The following is a 14,113-nucleotide window of genomic DNA, read 5'->3' as shown; positions in this document are numbered from 1 at the left end:
GTTAGAGAGGGCCAACTCCAAATCCTTTTTGGCCATTTGAAGCTGTTTTGGGATGTCCTGGTGACCCAGCTCTGCAAGATCCCAGGGTTTGTCCAAACCTTCTCCTCCCATGTACATAAATTCACCAGGTTTACATTCCAGCAGAGGTAATTCTGACCTTCTACCCCACGTCCTGCCCAGGGTGGTGCCTTCTCCCTGCTTGCATCTCTGCACAGCATCACTGTTGTGTTGTCACACATGGAGGGCTCTGTCACACCGGTGGGGTTCTTTAGCTCCTGGCTGCTGCCACGGAGCTGCTCTCACTCTGTGTGTCTCTCACTTCATTTATGGAACAGCAGAGAGATGTTCTGTCATCAGATCATGGAGAGGAGCCTGTCTTGATCAGATGACATCTGGTCTGTCTGTGTGCAGGTCGGAAAACCTTGTGGTTTTTTTTTTTCCCTGAGTTTGAACTGGGTTTGAACTCTGTGCTTTTGCTCTGAGTCCCCTTCTGTAACTACACAGAGCAAGCACATTTGTCTGACCCAAATCTGTGCCCTTGAGTACCTTGCTGAGCTGCTCTCCTCCAACAGGAACTGACAGCAGCCTCAGCTGTGCCCAATTCACTGATAGCTGCTGCTGAGTGCTGGGAGATGCACCCTGACATGAGCCTGGGAGCACAGAGGGCAGCAGGGGCTGCAGCTGGCAGCATGGTGGAACAGCAGGGACAAGCATTGCCCCTGGCTGCTGGCTTCTCTTGGCATGGTTCTCTTCTGCTTTCCTCTGGGTGCAGTGAGAGAGAATGGGAGGATCTGAGGAGCTGCTGCTTTGTAGGGCTGGGTGTCCTGCAGCACATTTGTGTGCCCAGGTACCGTGTCTTGTCCTTATGCTGACTGCACTTCTGCTGCTACAAACAGCCAGGAAGAGAACCCTGCCCTAAAGCCAGGCAGCTCAGTTGCTGTCTCAGCTGTTTTATGCAATTCCTCCTTCAGATTGCACCAGGTTCCTACAGGGATGCACAGGCACTGCTGCTGACGCACACCTTGTGCTGTGCAGGCATGGGTTGCCACTAGACTTCCCTTGCGTGAAGAGCTGGGGATGCTTTGGAAGCACTGAGGAAGGGAACGTGGGCACTGTGTGTGCAGCCTTGGCCAGCCTGGAACAGCTGTTTTAATCAGGGTTGACACCATGAAGTTCTCTATCCCATCTCTCCCATCAGGGTTGGGCCATTGGCTCACGGGATGAACAGTGTCCCTATGGAGATGGCACCCAGCTCACTGGTGGTTCACGTGCCATGAGGGGATGGAGAAGGGATGGCAACCCCAGGCTGAGGTTATCTCCCATCCCTGGCACGGAGTGAGTTATGAGCTAATAGCACTTTATTAAAACAGTGTTTTGTATTGGAGAGCAAATCCAAGAGCAGATGGATGAGCAAGTGATCCATCACTCCCCATCTCACCGCCGCCAGCTGAACCGCCTCCCTTGCGCTCTGTGTTACAGCTGGGAGGCAGATTTACAGCCTGGTCATCTATCTGTCCTCAATGCCATCCTGCCCATTGTTTACTTTGTCACCGAGCTGCTGTGCTCAGCATCTCCCCACCCAGCCCTGACGCAGAGGCTGGGAATGGCGTGGCCTTCTTTCTCCCATTCCCTGCTCAGGGCTGAGCTCAGCTGCCTCCCCAACCCCAATCCAGCCCCACTTTGATCCCAGCAGCATCACTCAGTGCAAAGAGTATGAGGTGGGTGTTAGGGGTGGGAGAAAAACCACTCGGATGCAAAACATGCAAAAAAGAATATTTTACTGACAAACAGCAAAGGGTGGGCTTGGTTTCAGGAGCAGAACTGGTTACCTACTGTACAAACATATCACTGGAAGGGAAGGAATGGCTGAATTAAGCTCTCTCGTTGACCCAAATAAAATCACAGTGTGCTTTTCCTGCTGCCTCCCCCACCACGTGCTCCGGGACGTCCCTCAGCTCGGGCACAGCAGCCCTAATGCCATCTGCACGGGCAGGTGTGCTTAATAGAAAACTGGCCATTATTGCTTTTCAACCACAGTAGGGACTGCTCTGGGCTTGGAGAATAATCTCTCCCTCTGTTGTTATCGAGTTGTACCTCTCCTGTCTGATGCATGCAGAAAGGGTTTGAATGCAGAAAGAAAGAAAGAAAGGATTAATGATCAGGGAAAGCATCACCCTGGGGTCTGCTTTCTGTTGTGTCTTCACTGCAGAGCAATCCCAGGAGATTCCTCCTGTGCTGCCCTGCCCTGCTCCCCTGTGTGCAGCCCTATCACATCTGCTCCACCAGCGGACTCGGGGTGAATGCATTCTGGTCCAAAGTTCTTTCTACTTTTGCTGAATGCATGAATAATGGAAGAACTTCTGGTCCTTCACCTCTAGAGATGCTCTGGGAGCTTCTGTTGGTTGTTTCTGCATTTGAAGCTCTCCCACCATACAAGTGGGGGGGTGGCATTAGAGCGGGACTGCCCCAGGGCTCTCCTGCCTGTGCCCTCCGAGATGGAACCCAAGGTAAGTGAGGGCTCCTGCTGTTTGCACATACCTCCCACAGTCTGATATAGTGGCTCATGAAGCTTCAGCTCCTCATCACCCTCTGCACAGATTTGTGCTTTGCAGAATCTCTACATGGTTGAGGTTAGGGGGGACCTATGGGTCCAGCTCAAGCAGTGCTGCCTGGGGTGGGGTGACCTCATCATTCTCTCTCCAAAGAGATTCCACAACCTCTGGGTAATCCGTACCAACACTCCACACCTACACCATGCACAAAGTGCTTCCTGATGCTCCAGTTTGTGCCCATTGCCTGTCTCCCATCCCTGGGCACTGCTGGAATGAGCCTGGCTCTGTCCTCTTTGCTCCCTCCCTTCAAGGTTACTCATACAGATGGGTGAAATCCCCCTACAAGCCTTCCCTTCTCCTGGGAGATGCTCTGCTCCCTTCACCATCTCAGCAGCTCTTTAGAATCCTTTGGGACTGGGTATTCTCTTCTCCCAGCTGCGTGCAACTGGAAAATGAGGTAGAGAACAGAAGCGAGAGCCACCAAGACCACTGTGCCATGGTGTGAAGCCTGGGAAGTGGGTCTGGGATCCCTTCTGGGCCTCCTACAGCGCTTGGCCACAGTGATTCCAGATAGGAAGCAACTGGATGAGATGGCCTTCATTAGCACACAGCTCTCCTACAAAGAAGGGACGCTGTAGGAACAGAGGAGGGCTGGCACAGGCTGGGTTCGATGTGCTGCTCTCAGGGAGGACTTTTCCAGCACCAATCCCAGCTCTGGAGGATCAGCACGCACAGTTTGCAGCGCTGTCTCTGCTCTAAAAATAACCCCTTCCTGAAGCAGCACAACGTTCCTCCACCACCAAATGCTGCAGGAACCTCCCTCGGAGCATCTGGTGGCCGAGCGCTGGGACACAGAGCACACTCCCACTCCTTGTCCAGCTCTGCACCCCGCAGCATCTATTCTGCAATGCCCTGACCCTGCCACTTTTCTCCCCACCCAGACCCTTTTCATATGGGGCTGTCGCTGGGTTTTGGGTTGTTGTGGTCTGGTTTGATTTTGTTGGTTGGTTTTGGGTTGTTTTCCTTTGTTGTTTTTGGGGGGGGAAGACTGGATCAGAGAACAACAAACAAGTCAACAGTAGTAACATCTCAGACAATGAACGAGGAGAAAACACCCCCACACCCAGACGGAAGCAAAACGCACACATGCACGGGGAAAGAAGACAGAGCAACAGCAGACTTCACGTGGCCAAACAGCAGCAGCCTCAATGGGACAGAGCAACAAGCAACCGCAGTGCTGGGAACACTCACCCCAAGCATGGAGCAATGGGCACGTCCCATAGGGTCACATCTATAGGAGCTCCAAAGGAGCCAGCTGAGCCCAGGAACACGGAGCTTTCTCACACTGAGGTTGGAATAAAACCCCTAGGATCACCCAGTCAAACTGTTGAGCTTGCCTGGCATTGCCCTTGCACAGACCACGTCCCTTGGATAGTGGCCTTGCTGCTTGGAAATGAGTTTTATCCCTTGTTTATAAAGGATAAGAACCAATAGGGCATAAAGCCCTGCTGGCTTTATGTGTCCTGCTCTGCAAGAGAAGGGGCTGCTTCCCATGGCTTCAGGAGCAGAGAATTATTCCCAGTGAATTTAATTGCACTGAGAGTATTTTCTTGTTCGTTTTATTTTCTGACTGAGTGTAAACCAAACAAAGCTCACGTGCTGATTGCTGCAGCCACGGCAGATTAGGAAACCTTCTGTTCTTAAAGCAGGGAGATGTGCACCATGCAGGACTGGTTTATGTCTTCTAGAGCCTAACAGACTTCTGAAATCCCACTGTGGATCTGATGATCCACATGAGCTGCCACCTCACTCTCTCCTGCTGCAAGGTTCACAACCAGATTCCAGAGAAGAGCAAAGCCAATATGTTTAATTCTAAGGTGGTCTGTTTCTTTATTCTATCTTATTATCCCCCATAACAAACTCAACGTTTGTCCTCATCTCAGTGAAACTTTCTCCCTTGCAAAATATCACCCCATCTTCAACTCAGAGCTGAATGGTCCCCACCTGTTCTCTGCTACAGCTCAACCTCATGGGCCCATGGAGATGGGCATCTTCTGTCCCCATAGGCTGTGTCCCTATGGGCAAGCACACAAAGGAAGCTGCAAAGCCTCGTGTCTTGGAAAGGAAAAGTCACTCCCCAGATGCTAACAAGGGGCTGAGGGCATCGCAGAAGTCCTAATGACAGACAGTCAAGCAGACAGACACAAATACAGACTGGGCAACTATCAGGGCCCTGACAGAAACTGGGACTCCAAGACAAGAGGCGCTATGGGACAGCAAAGGTAGGAACTGGGGAGAGTAGCTGTGGTTGGCCTTTGGCTGCCTTTGAGGGCTCATAAATAACAGAACAGGTTCTTGGCATAGGAAGCAACCAAAAGGTGATGTGGAGAAGCTGGGATAGGGAGGAGAAGAGCTGGGGGTCATGACGCCCTTATCCCTTCTCTGACATTACAACCAAACAACAGGAGGCCATTGACAGAGTCAAGGAACCCACAGAAGAAAGCAGCAGTCCTCTAGCGCTCAGCATCCTTTAGTTCTGGACATTTTCCCATATAAACACAAGCCTGCTCACCATGAAAGGAGGAATGAAGGAGAAATGGCAGCTGTGGGGCCACCACCTTTGGTTCTCAGCTCCAGCTCCTCCCTGGCACACAACAAAGCTCCCAGCCCAGCACATCCCTGCCCACCAGCATCGCTCCCAGCTGCTCTCCAGGACATGAAGGTCTCCGGGTGCAGAGTGGGGCTTCAGACACACCATAGCAACACTGAAACCCACACCTAAGCTGTGCCCAGCAGAAGCAAAACCAAAAACCCCACAGGAGCATCCATTGCTTTGACTTCAGCCCTTCCTGGCACATCTGCTTTGGGAGGTGAGTTTGGCTTTAGGCCCATGAGCCTCAGGCCAAGCCCAGCTTGCTGCAGTGCTCCACATGGCACATGGATGAGGGCACAAACCAGGTTTAATGCCTCTCAGCCCCATCCACTTCTCCACCCTCTCTAACAGCAGCAAGGAGCAACAGCACCAGCCCCATTGCATGGGCTGATCCCTCACAGAGCTGCTGCCCTGCTAGGAAGATTTTGCATCTTGCTTAAGGCAGGTTTCAGTGTGCAGCAACACGAAGAACAAACCCATCACACGTTCCTTCCCCCACAGCAATGCCCAAAAACATGAACCAAAGCAAAGGGAAGCCGCCCTCCCATCTAACTGGCAGCAGCCCCTGTCCAAACCTGGTACCATTCTAACAACAGAAGGAACAGAGAAGAGCAAAACCAAACCAAAGGACCAAAGAAATGGGGGACTTCTAGCACTCGGATGAGAAACTGCATCTTCTTCATGTACTTCCACCTCCATACCCTGGGGCAACATTCCCTGCAGGGCAGCTGGATGTGCAGGACAGCCGTGAATGCCAGGTTGAAAGTATAATGCAAATCTCTTTTTTCTCGTTTCGTTTTGGTTTGTTTTTGTCTGCTTTTTTTTCCTTTTTACATATGTACACAAGTCTGACAATAAAACGTGGAACACAGTGCAATGTCTTGGCTGCGTAGCATCCAGGACTGGCTTAGTTGTGCATCGTGGTGTGCCACGGGGGGACACACGGGATGGAGAAATAAAATGATGTCCTCGCTGGCTTCCAGTGAGGAGCAAACTTAGAGCTGTTCCCCTGGAAGAAGAGCAAAGTCCTCTTTAAAACCTCACTGCAGTCTCTGGAGGGGAAGGAAGTTCCTTAGAGGTGCCGCGGGCTGGGATGCCCGTTATGGTACAGCTTCTGTTTGATGTGCACCATGTTCCCGGTCGCCTCCTCGTACTGCCTGTGGTGACGTTTTCTGAACTCCTTTAAGTTACAAAACTTTGGAATCCAAGACCAGGAATTGTCTGGAAGGCAGAAACGAGAAGGGAGATATTACAGGGATGTCGAGATGGTGCAAAGAAACCCAGATTTCAGGCCATGTTTCATCAGTGCTCTGCACACACGTGCAGACACACAGCCAGAGCCCTCAGCTCCATGCACAGACAGTCAGGACGTGGCCATGAGCAACATGGAGCCACCAGAGCCCAGCATTCGGATGTGCTGAGGGCTGCACTTACCGTACCGCCGGCTGGTTCTCCAGGCTCGCACAGCGTAGTGGAGAACCCCATCCATCCACACCAGAAACCAGCTGATACAAAAACCCAGCAACAGTCCCAGCATCAGATCGATCTCTTGCTTGGTTACATTGTCAGTCACAAAGTAGTTTTCCGAGGAGTCCACCACGGACTGATCCCCGTCATATGGAATGACGTAATGGACGTGGTGCCTGTTGTGGGGAACAGAAATAGGGAGAAGCATCAGTGCAGAAGAGCAGAGCATGTTTTCCACCAGCACCTGCTTGCACGGCCAGGGGGTCTGAAACCCTACCAACACCACTAGGCTCAAAAACAGAAAGACAGAGAGCAAAGCACAGCACCCTGCAGCACAGAGCTCGCGTCGCATTGCTGACACAGGCTTGAACTCATCATCTGTAATGCAGTAAACAACATTCGGGGCTGCAGAGGTCTCTCCCTGAGGTCAGCCATGACTCTGAGGATGCACGAGTTGCAGATCCGGGTTGTATGTGCAGGTTGATGGAGAATCAAATAGTGTCACAAGTGAACTTCTGCTGGCAGGATCTTAGTGAAAACAGCCCTGGTCTTCATAGGGGTAAAACAGAGCCCCACGTGGGCTTGGTGAGTCCCTAAGAGGGCAAAGCTTGGGAGACCTGTAGGCATTTTTCTGCTTCAATTTGGCTTAGCAGGACAGAGTGGTGCCTCTGGGATGGGGTGGGGAAGAGGAGCAGCCCCCCAGAATCCTTCTGTTGGCAGCTCGAGCCCTTGGGGACATGGCAGGAGCAATGTGGAGGCATCAACGCATCAGTATGGAGAGCTATTAATAGAGTGCAGAGGTCCTGGGTTCCCACCACAGCCCGAGGGAGCTGGAAACTGGAACGTGGCCTGGATGGCTCTGGGAGACAAACCCAGGGAGGGAGGGCATCACCTCTGAGCCTCCATGCTGGGGGCCAAGCCTTGTGCCCAAAAACACAGCCACGTGCAGCTGCTGTTGGTACCCAGCAGCAAAGGACCTGTGAGGTCCTTGGTGAGCACCAACACCTGCACCCCTGAAGCAAGGCAGTAACTGGGTTCACTGCTGTGTCCCCAGTTCAGGTGGGACATTGGCAGACACACTCCTGCCCATTCCCAGCCCTTGTGATGGGGACAGATCTCCCCCTCCCCTGATCAAGCTGTGCATGAAGCCCCGAGTGCAGCCGTGATGGAGCAGAACCGTGGCCAGCATCCCTGGGACGCTCCCTATGGAGCTGCCCAAAGCGCTAATGTCCCTTCCAGTGACCTTGCGAGCCTGCTGGCTGCTGCAGCCCAGGCACAGCACCGGAGCCCTTCAAAAAGCACAGCTCTTTAGGATCTGGGAGAACAAAGCTTATCCTATACTACTGGCCGGACCCAGGATGGGCACTGAGGTGCACCCATCCCAGGGGCTGCAGGAGGCACGGAGCCTCTGTTCTGCATCTCTGCCTGACCTTGCAGTCTCTCCCCAATGTGCCAAGCAGCCCCAGCTCCAGGCAGAGCCATGGCCAGCAAAGCTGGGCTGCAGCAATGGGGATGGCTCCATTGCAATGGTGAAAATGCCTTCCTGGGATCCTTCATGCTATAGCAGCTGCTGGGAGCCCAGGGAAGGCCTGGTGGTCTCCAGTACAAACAGTGAGGATCCCCGGCCTCTCAGTGTATTCACAGAGGGTATAGGGACAGGAAGGATTAAGGGCTTGTCCAGAATGTTCAGAAAAGGAGGAAATAGAGGAAAAATGATGGGTGTTGGTGCTTGGCTTTTGCCACAGCGTCTTTGCCTGGGAGGGACAGACTCACCCAAGGTCACCCAGAAGGTCGGCGACAAGGAGGAGACCACAACCAGAGCTTCTGAGCTCCTCACCCTGTCCCATGCAGGGAACTCCTGAGCCCCCGGGCTGTTCTGATGGGTCTGTGCTCCATGCAGGTGTCATCTGCTTTGCCCAGCTCACCCGGCCGCCACGGACGCCCTTTGGTGATTTTCCTTTGCATGACATCACCCAGCTCCTGATCTGCTGCCAGCCTGCTGCTTCCAGAGAGGACCCTTTCCTGGCTGGGACAGAGGCACCAGGAGCGGGGCAGCGCTGTGTTTCTGCAGCCCTACACAGCCATAAAACATTGTGGTTCCTACAGCAGGGACAGCCCAAGGAAGGGGACAAGAGGGGCTGTGGACAGCCTGGATAACTTCCCACATTGGAGCTAGAAGGTGCCAGGGATCCTCTCCAGCAGCAACATTCCTGCACTGCCATCAGCAGGAGCTCTCAGCTGTGGCTCTCAGCCCTTCTACCTCCAGCAAGAAGGCAGATGCTGAGAGAGGAGCAGCCCCCATCTCCAGGTGTCAGAGCTGGCCCTGCTGCTCCAATGATGCTGGCCCTCCATACACCATCATCACACCAGCTTCCTTCCCAACTCCCCACCAAACAGCCATCAGTGCAATTCAGATCTGGCCACCTGTCCCAGAAGAGAAGGGCCACGAAGCAGCCATGGCAGTCACTGAATGCTTGGCACTGCACGGCCTCTCTCTGACCTCCTGTGGCCACAGCTCCCCTCTGACTTTACAAACCCAAAAAGCACCCACTCACATCACTCTTGTCCCAGCACACTGCTGCCTTGTTTCTGCCATCAAATGCCAAGAGCATCAGTCTGAAGCAGCACTGCCTGGTCAGGGTTCAGAAGCCCCTGGAATTGAGCTGCTTTGTTTCCCCAAGATTCTCAGCCCTTATCAACTCTCCCTACTCACAGCCAGTGCTCAGGAACATGGAAACCAGAGCAGAGTCCTCAGCTGCAGGAGACGAGCTGCATGGGGCAAGTGTTAACAGGTGTTATGGGAGACAGCAGGCAGAGCTTGCTCCCTTCACTTGTCCTGGGATCTCTGTGCAAGTCATGGGCCAACACAGAAAGGCACAGGGGATGGCACAGCCCTGCCCCACCAGCCATGCAACCAGGAGACCCCAATGAGGCACTCCAAGGGCAGCCAGGGGCTGAAGCCTGGGCTCTTCCCTCCAGTCTTGCATGCTGAACTGCAGCCAGATTCCCCTCTTTTTGTTACCAGCACAGTCAGAGCCCTTTATCAAGACCTGGTGCCACCTTTCACAGCTTCATGATGTACCCAGGCAGCTGTGTGCACAGGGCTGAGCCCAGAAAGCAGCTATAAAGAGGATGTGGCACGTTCATCATCCACCCCTTGAACCAGAGGGAGCTCAGGGCACAAAACCCCTCACTCAGGAGTGAAGGCAGCTTTAGTGTTTTGTTGGCAAGATCCGTCCCTTGCACGTACCTAAAGGCAGCTGGTGAACTTCCACCTTTTGCTCCCTGTCAGCTGGACAGATTGTGTTGTATACTTTCTAAGAAATGACCTGACTCCATTTGGGGACATTGCCACGGCCCATTCATCTCCAGCCCTGCCCCACACTCAGGCTTGGCCAGAAGGACCACAGCCACTGACACCAGCAGGACCTGGCAGTGTTAAAGCACATCACCAACAGCTGATTTCCAACACCACTGAACACAAGCACAGCAAGCAAAAAGAAGAAGGGATCGAAGAGGTGGGGGACAATTCTTACACAAGTGAAAAAGCATCAAGAAGTCCCCAAAAAATTACCCAAGAGGAAGGCAACCCCTGACAAATAGAAACAAAGGTGCTGTAGATGTTGCTTTCCAACTGGCAGTAGTGGAGATGTGCACAAGGAGCCAGGCTGTGGGGTCTGCTCTCAGATCACTCTGGCCTGGCTCTGTTTGGCCCTGGAGGCACCTCCTTGCTGTTCTGCTACAGGACCCACAGGTCAAAGTAGGGTGGATGGGGTGAGCAGTAGCTCTGGTTCAGGTTTGCACACCTCAACTTGAGCTCAGCTCCCATCTGGGGCCACCAGAGGAAGGCAGAGGCTGGGAGGATGGATGGAGTGGCCGGCGGTGGCAGTGACCAGGGCTATAGGGATCATGGAGAAAACCCCAATTCACCTCCACAGCCAAAGCTCAATTCCTCAGCATCACCCACAGCACAAGGAGCAGCGTATTGGGGGAACCGAGAGCTGCCCAACAGCCGTGGCAGGAAACTGCACAGCCCTAAACTTACAAGCAGCGAAGACATCACCCGACACCCCCCAGTGCCAGGCCTGTGCTCTGTGCAGCACCACGATGGCTCAGGAGAAAAGCCACCGAGAATTGGAAGCCGACTGACAATCACGGAGCCTCAAAGTGACACCGTCCTCAGCGGCAGCGCTCCATCCTGGGCACAGAACTGCCCCGACCCCAAACCCTTCCATCCATACAAACCCACCCAGGGAAAGCACACAGCCCAGTGGCTGTGAAGGCAAAACACAGAGTGTTGGAATTCAATCCAAGTTCTTCTCCTCCCCAGGGCTGCCGGATGCCTGCACACACACACACACGCATGCACACAAAGGAAAATGGACTTCCAGGCCCAGGGCAAACTCTTCTTGCAGAAAAACAAACCAACCCCCCCCCCCCCCGTATTGATGCTGAGACACGGTCTGAATGCAGACAGGGCCTCCTCCCACCAGGTGGAGGTGGAAGGGGCCGGGTCAGGTGAGCCCGGCAGCGCAGGTTCACTCACCTGCCACAGTTGCAGTGACAAACTCGGTCTTCCCCTCTCAGATGCGGTAGGATGTAATTGTGAAATCTGTCCAGCAACGCATTCATGTCCATCAAGCAAGCTATTGCCTGTAAGAGCCCATAACCAAGGCATCTGGTCAACTCTGGATGATGGAATAAAACATTGACTCCAGTTTGATTGCCAAAGACTGAAGCGGTCATATAGAAAACAATCGCTGCTGTTCCCCGGGGCACACACACCGCACACACACACACACCGAGCGCACAGGGACGCGCGGGGCCGGGGAAGGGAAAGGAGGGGGGGGATGAAGGGAAGGGAGGGGGGGGAAGGCGGAATGGAGGGGAGGGAGATAAGCAAAATCTCTTACCATAACGATAGAGGCTCCCAGGATCATGAAAATCATGGTGTTTGCATTCATGGACATCAACTGGGTATCGGTAGCGGTGGGTTCCGGCCGCCCCCAGCCCGCTTTCTGCGAGCGGCGGCCGCGCTATTGCGCAGCGCGGAGCCCGGAGCGCATCGCGCTGCGTTGCGGCGGGGGGCGGTGGGGCGGCGGGGCGCCCCCCGCGCTCACACCCGCACTGCCCCGTACCGGGCGGCTCGGGCTGCCCGCTGTGGGGGGGGTTTGGGGGTAGGTGGGTTGTTATTGTATAGATATCTAATTATTTGTTGTATTTCCCTAAGACAAAGGTGGAAGGGAAGGAGAAAAAGAAAAGAAATGCACCTAGCTTGAAAAATGGGATGAATACTCTAAAAAAATGCCTGCCCCCCCCCCCCTCCTCCCAAGGCCGTCGGCTGCTGGGCCCGATGGAGGTGCGCCACGGCGGCTCCGGGAGCGGGCACAAGGCACAGCCCCGCATGCAGCAACTGGAGATCGAACCAGCCGAGACCGGGGGGAGGTTGGGGGGAGGAGGAGGAGGCAAGCAGCAAAAAAATCACCCAGTCCGGGGGAGCCTCATTGCATCTTCTCCCCCCCGACCCTCCCCCCCCCAAAAAAATCAACCTCTCCCGATCGGCGCAAAAAAATATATATAAATAATTAAATATATAGAAATCCACCCAAAAAAAACCAACACGCCTCCCCCCCCCCCTTAACCCCCCCCTCCCACCCCGGGGCAATGCCCGCAGCCCCTCGGGCTCCGGCTCCGGCGGGGCGGGATTCGGGGGGCTGCTCCCCGCCGGGCCGGCCGCCCCCTCCCCTGCTCCCTCCCTCCTTCCTTCCCTCCCTCTTCTCCTCGGGCCTTTACCTAAGGCGGGGACACGCTGCTCCGGTAGCGGCTCATCTCGAGCGGCAGCGCTGCGGACCTGCCCTTGCCGGGCTTCCCCCCGCCTGGCAGCCGCACGGTTTTCCCGAGCGGAGCCCCGGCAGCGGCGCTTGGCCGCATTTCCAGTCCCGCACCATCCCCACCCCGCCCTTCCTCCCTCCCGGGTCTTCCTCGCTCCGATCCCAGCCCGAACTCGCTCCCTGGGCTCCCTCCCTGCCGTCCCGCAGCCGCGGGGGTCCCGGCCCCGCATCTCCTCATTCCCACCCCGTGGATCAGAAACGCCACGAAGGGGAACGAACGTCCCATCTCTCGAGCCCACGATCCGAGGGAAGGTCGAGCTCGGGGCTCTCCCATGGTTTTACATCGTCACGTCGTTGGGTCGAGGTGACACGGGCCACGTTTGGGTTCTCCTGCAAATAAAAATAGGTCGGTGAACAGGTAACAACTTTTGTCGGGGTTGGTCGGATGTGCCATTAAACCATAAGATGGGGTCACACAGCCCGGCAGTGCTCACATCATCACGTCACATTCAAGGTTACCATCACCTTGCTGGCACCCAGCGCTGCTCGGGGCCACCGACACCTTTTTGCTGCTTTGAGGGTTTGCATTTTTGCATCTTTGTTTTCCTTCAGCTCCTCAGGCCACAATCAGCCTCCTTATGTAATGACTTGTGTTATATAAACTCCATTCTTCAAGGAACAGTCATTAACCTACTACTGGGTATTGGAAATAGCAAAATACTGTCACACAATTAAAATCACTAAACGGTGTCCTCAAATTAGAGCACAGATTGCATTGCAGACCATATTTTATTATCATTCTTTTAATGAAACCACACATGTGAAGCATTAAGTGCTAAGTGAGGCTCTCCATGGCCCCATCACACCCAGCTTTGCTCCAACCTGTGGTCAAAAGCTCAGCCCAAAGCTCAGCACCCAGCAGTGGGAGATGGGGCTCCAGCCATCCCCATTCTGTGCTGTCCCATGTGCTCCTATGCTGATCCCAGCACTTGTTTTCACCTGAGCTCCCACGTGCAGCTGAAATTAAAGCTGAAATTACAGCTGGGTAGTCTGCTTAGCAACACATTGACTGGGATCATTGATGGATGATGGATTCCCAGGGCATCCAGCAGCACTGAGGGCTGAGGAAGGGCTGCCCTGCACCACACACAGCCCAACAGCATCACCTGGGTGATAGAAAAGCAGAATCCACTCCTAGAATGGCTTGGGATGGATGGGACCTCAAAGATCACCTGGTTCCAACCCAATGGGAAAGCAGAGCAGAGCTGAAGCTCTATTTCATAGCAGAGATCTTTTATCAGCCAGACCAAAGAAGCGCACTGTGCCCACCAAGCACAACCCGAAGGGCTCCGTACAGGATGAGTTCAGCTGAAAACAGAAAACATTTCCAGACACAGAAATAAAGAGTGAAGGCTTTAGTCCCAGTGCTGCACAGAGAACTCTGCTCCACACACTTAGCACCGTGCCTGCTTGAAATACATCTTTAAAGGGATCAACTGAAGCAGTTCAGTCCCTACAGAACCCTTCTCCTCCCCGGGCTGTAAGGATCCCCATGGCAACAAGCATCAGAGAACGGAGCAGAAAAGCAGAGGAGGCTGAATGGAATCCTT

At 54.1% G+C, this 14,113-nt stretch overlaps 1 protein-coding gene across 4 annotated transcripts; it reads right to left on the bottom strand.

Annotated features, from left to right (window-relative positions):
- Positions 1–1,761: 1,761 nt before the first annotated feature.
- Positions 1,762–13,146, bottom strand: TMEM240 (transmembrane protein 240). 4 transcript variants are annotated; one of them, XM_032448747.1, is made up of 5 exons: positions 13,029–13,146; positions 12,466–12,893; positions 11,219–11,360; positions 6,640–6,848; positions 1,762–6,426 (listed from the first exon to the last, which is right to left on the bottom strand). In XM_032448747.1, the coding sequence occupies exons 2-5, from the start codon at positions 12,731–12,733 to the stop codon at positions 6,278–6,280; spliced, it is 768 nt and encodes a 255-aa protein (XP_032304638.1). In that variant the 5' UTR covers positions 12,734–12,893; positions 13,029–13,146; the 3' UTR covers positions 1,762–6,277. The 4 variants fall into 4 exon arrangements, with proteins under 4 accessions (XP_032304638.1, XP_015738303.1, XP_015738302.1 ...); XM_015882817.2 differs by lacking the exon at positions 13,029–13,146 and having other exon boundaries at positions 11,219–11,325; positions 12,466–12,625; XM_015882816.2 differs by lacking the exons at positions 12,466–12,893; positions 13,029–13,146 and adding an exon at positions 11,586–12,259.
- Positions 13,147–14,113: the final 967 nt, after the last annotated feature.

Source organism: Coturnix japonica, chromosome 21 (genome assembly GCF_001577835.2).
Source record: "Coturnix japonica isolate 7356 chromosome 21, Coturnix japonica 2.1, whole genome shotgun sequence".
NCBI classification, from domain to species: domain Eukaryota; kingdom Metazoa; phylum Chordata; class Aves; order Galliformes; family Phasianidae; genus Coturnix; species Coturnix japonica.
Note: the sequence above shows the minus strand (reverse complement) of the source record. Positions and strands in the feature narration are given on the sequence as shown.

What these genes read in the sequence shown, in the direction of transcription:
- TMEM240 (XM_032448747.1), bottom strand. Translation starts at nt 12,733, where the DNA reads ATGCGGGGCCGGGACCCCCGCGGCTGCGGGACGGCAGGGAGGGAGCCC. An exon ending in GCAGCGTGTCCCCGCCTTAG is followed by an intron (nt 11,361 to 12,465) that starts GTAAAGGCCCGA and finishes TCCATCATCCAG; the next exon opens with AGTTGACCAGATGCCTTGGT. An exon ending in TGTCACTGCAACTGTGGCAG is followed by an intron (nt 6,849 to 11,218) that starts GTGAGTGAACCT and finishes TCCCCACAACAG; the next exon opens with GCACCACGTCCATTACGTCA.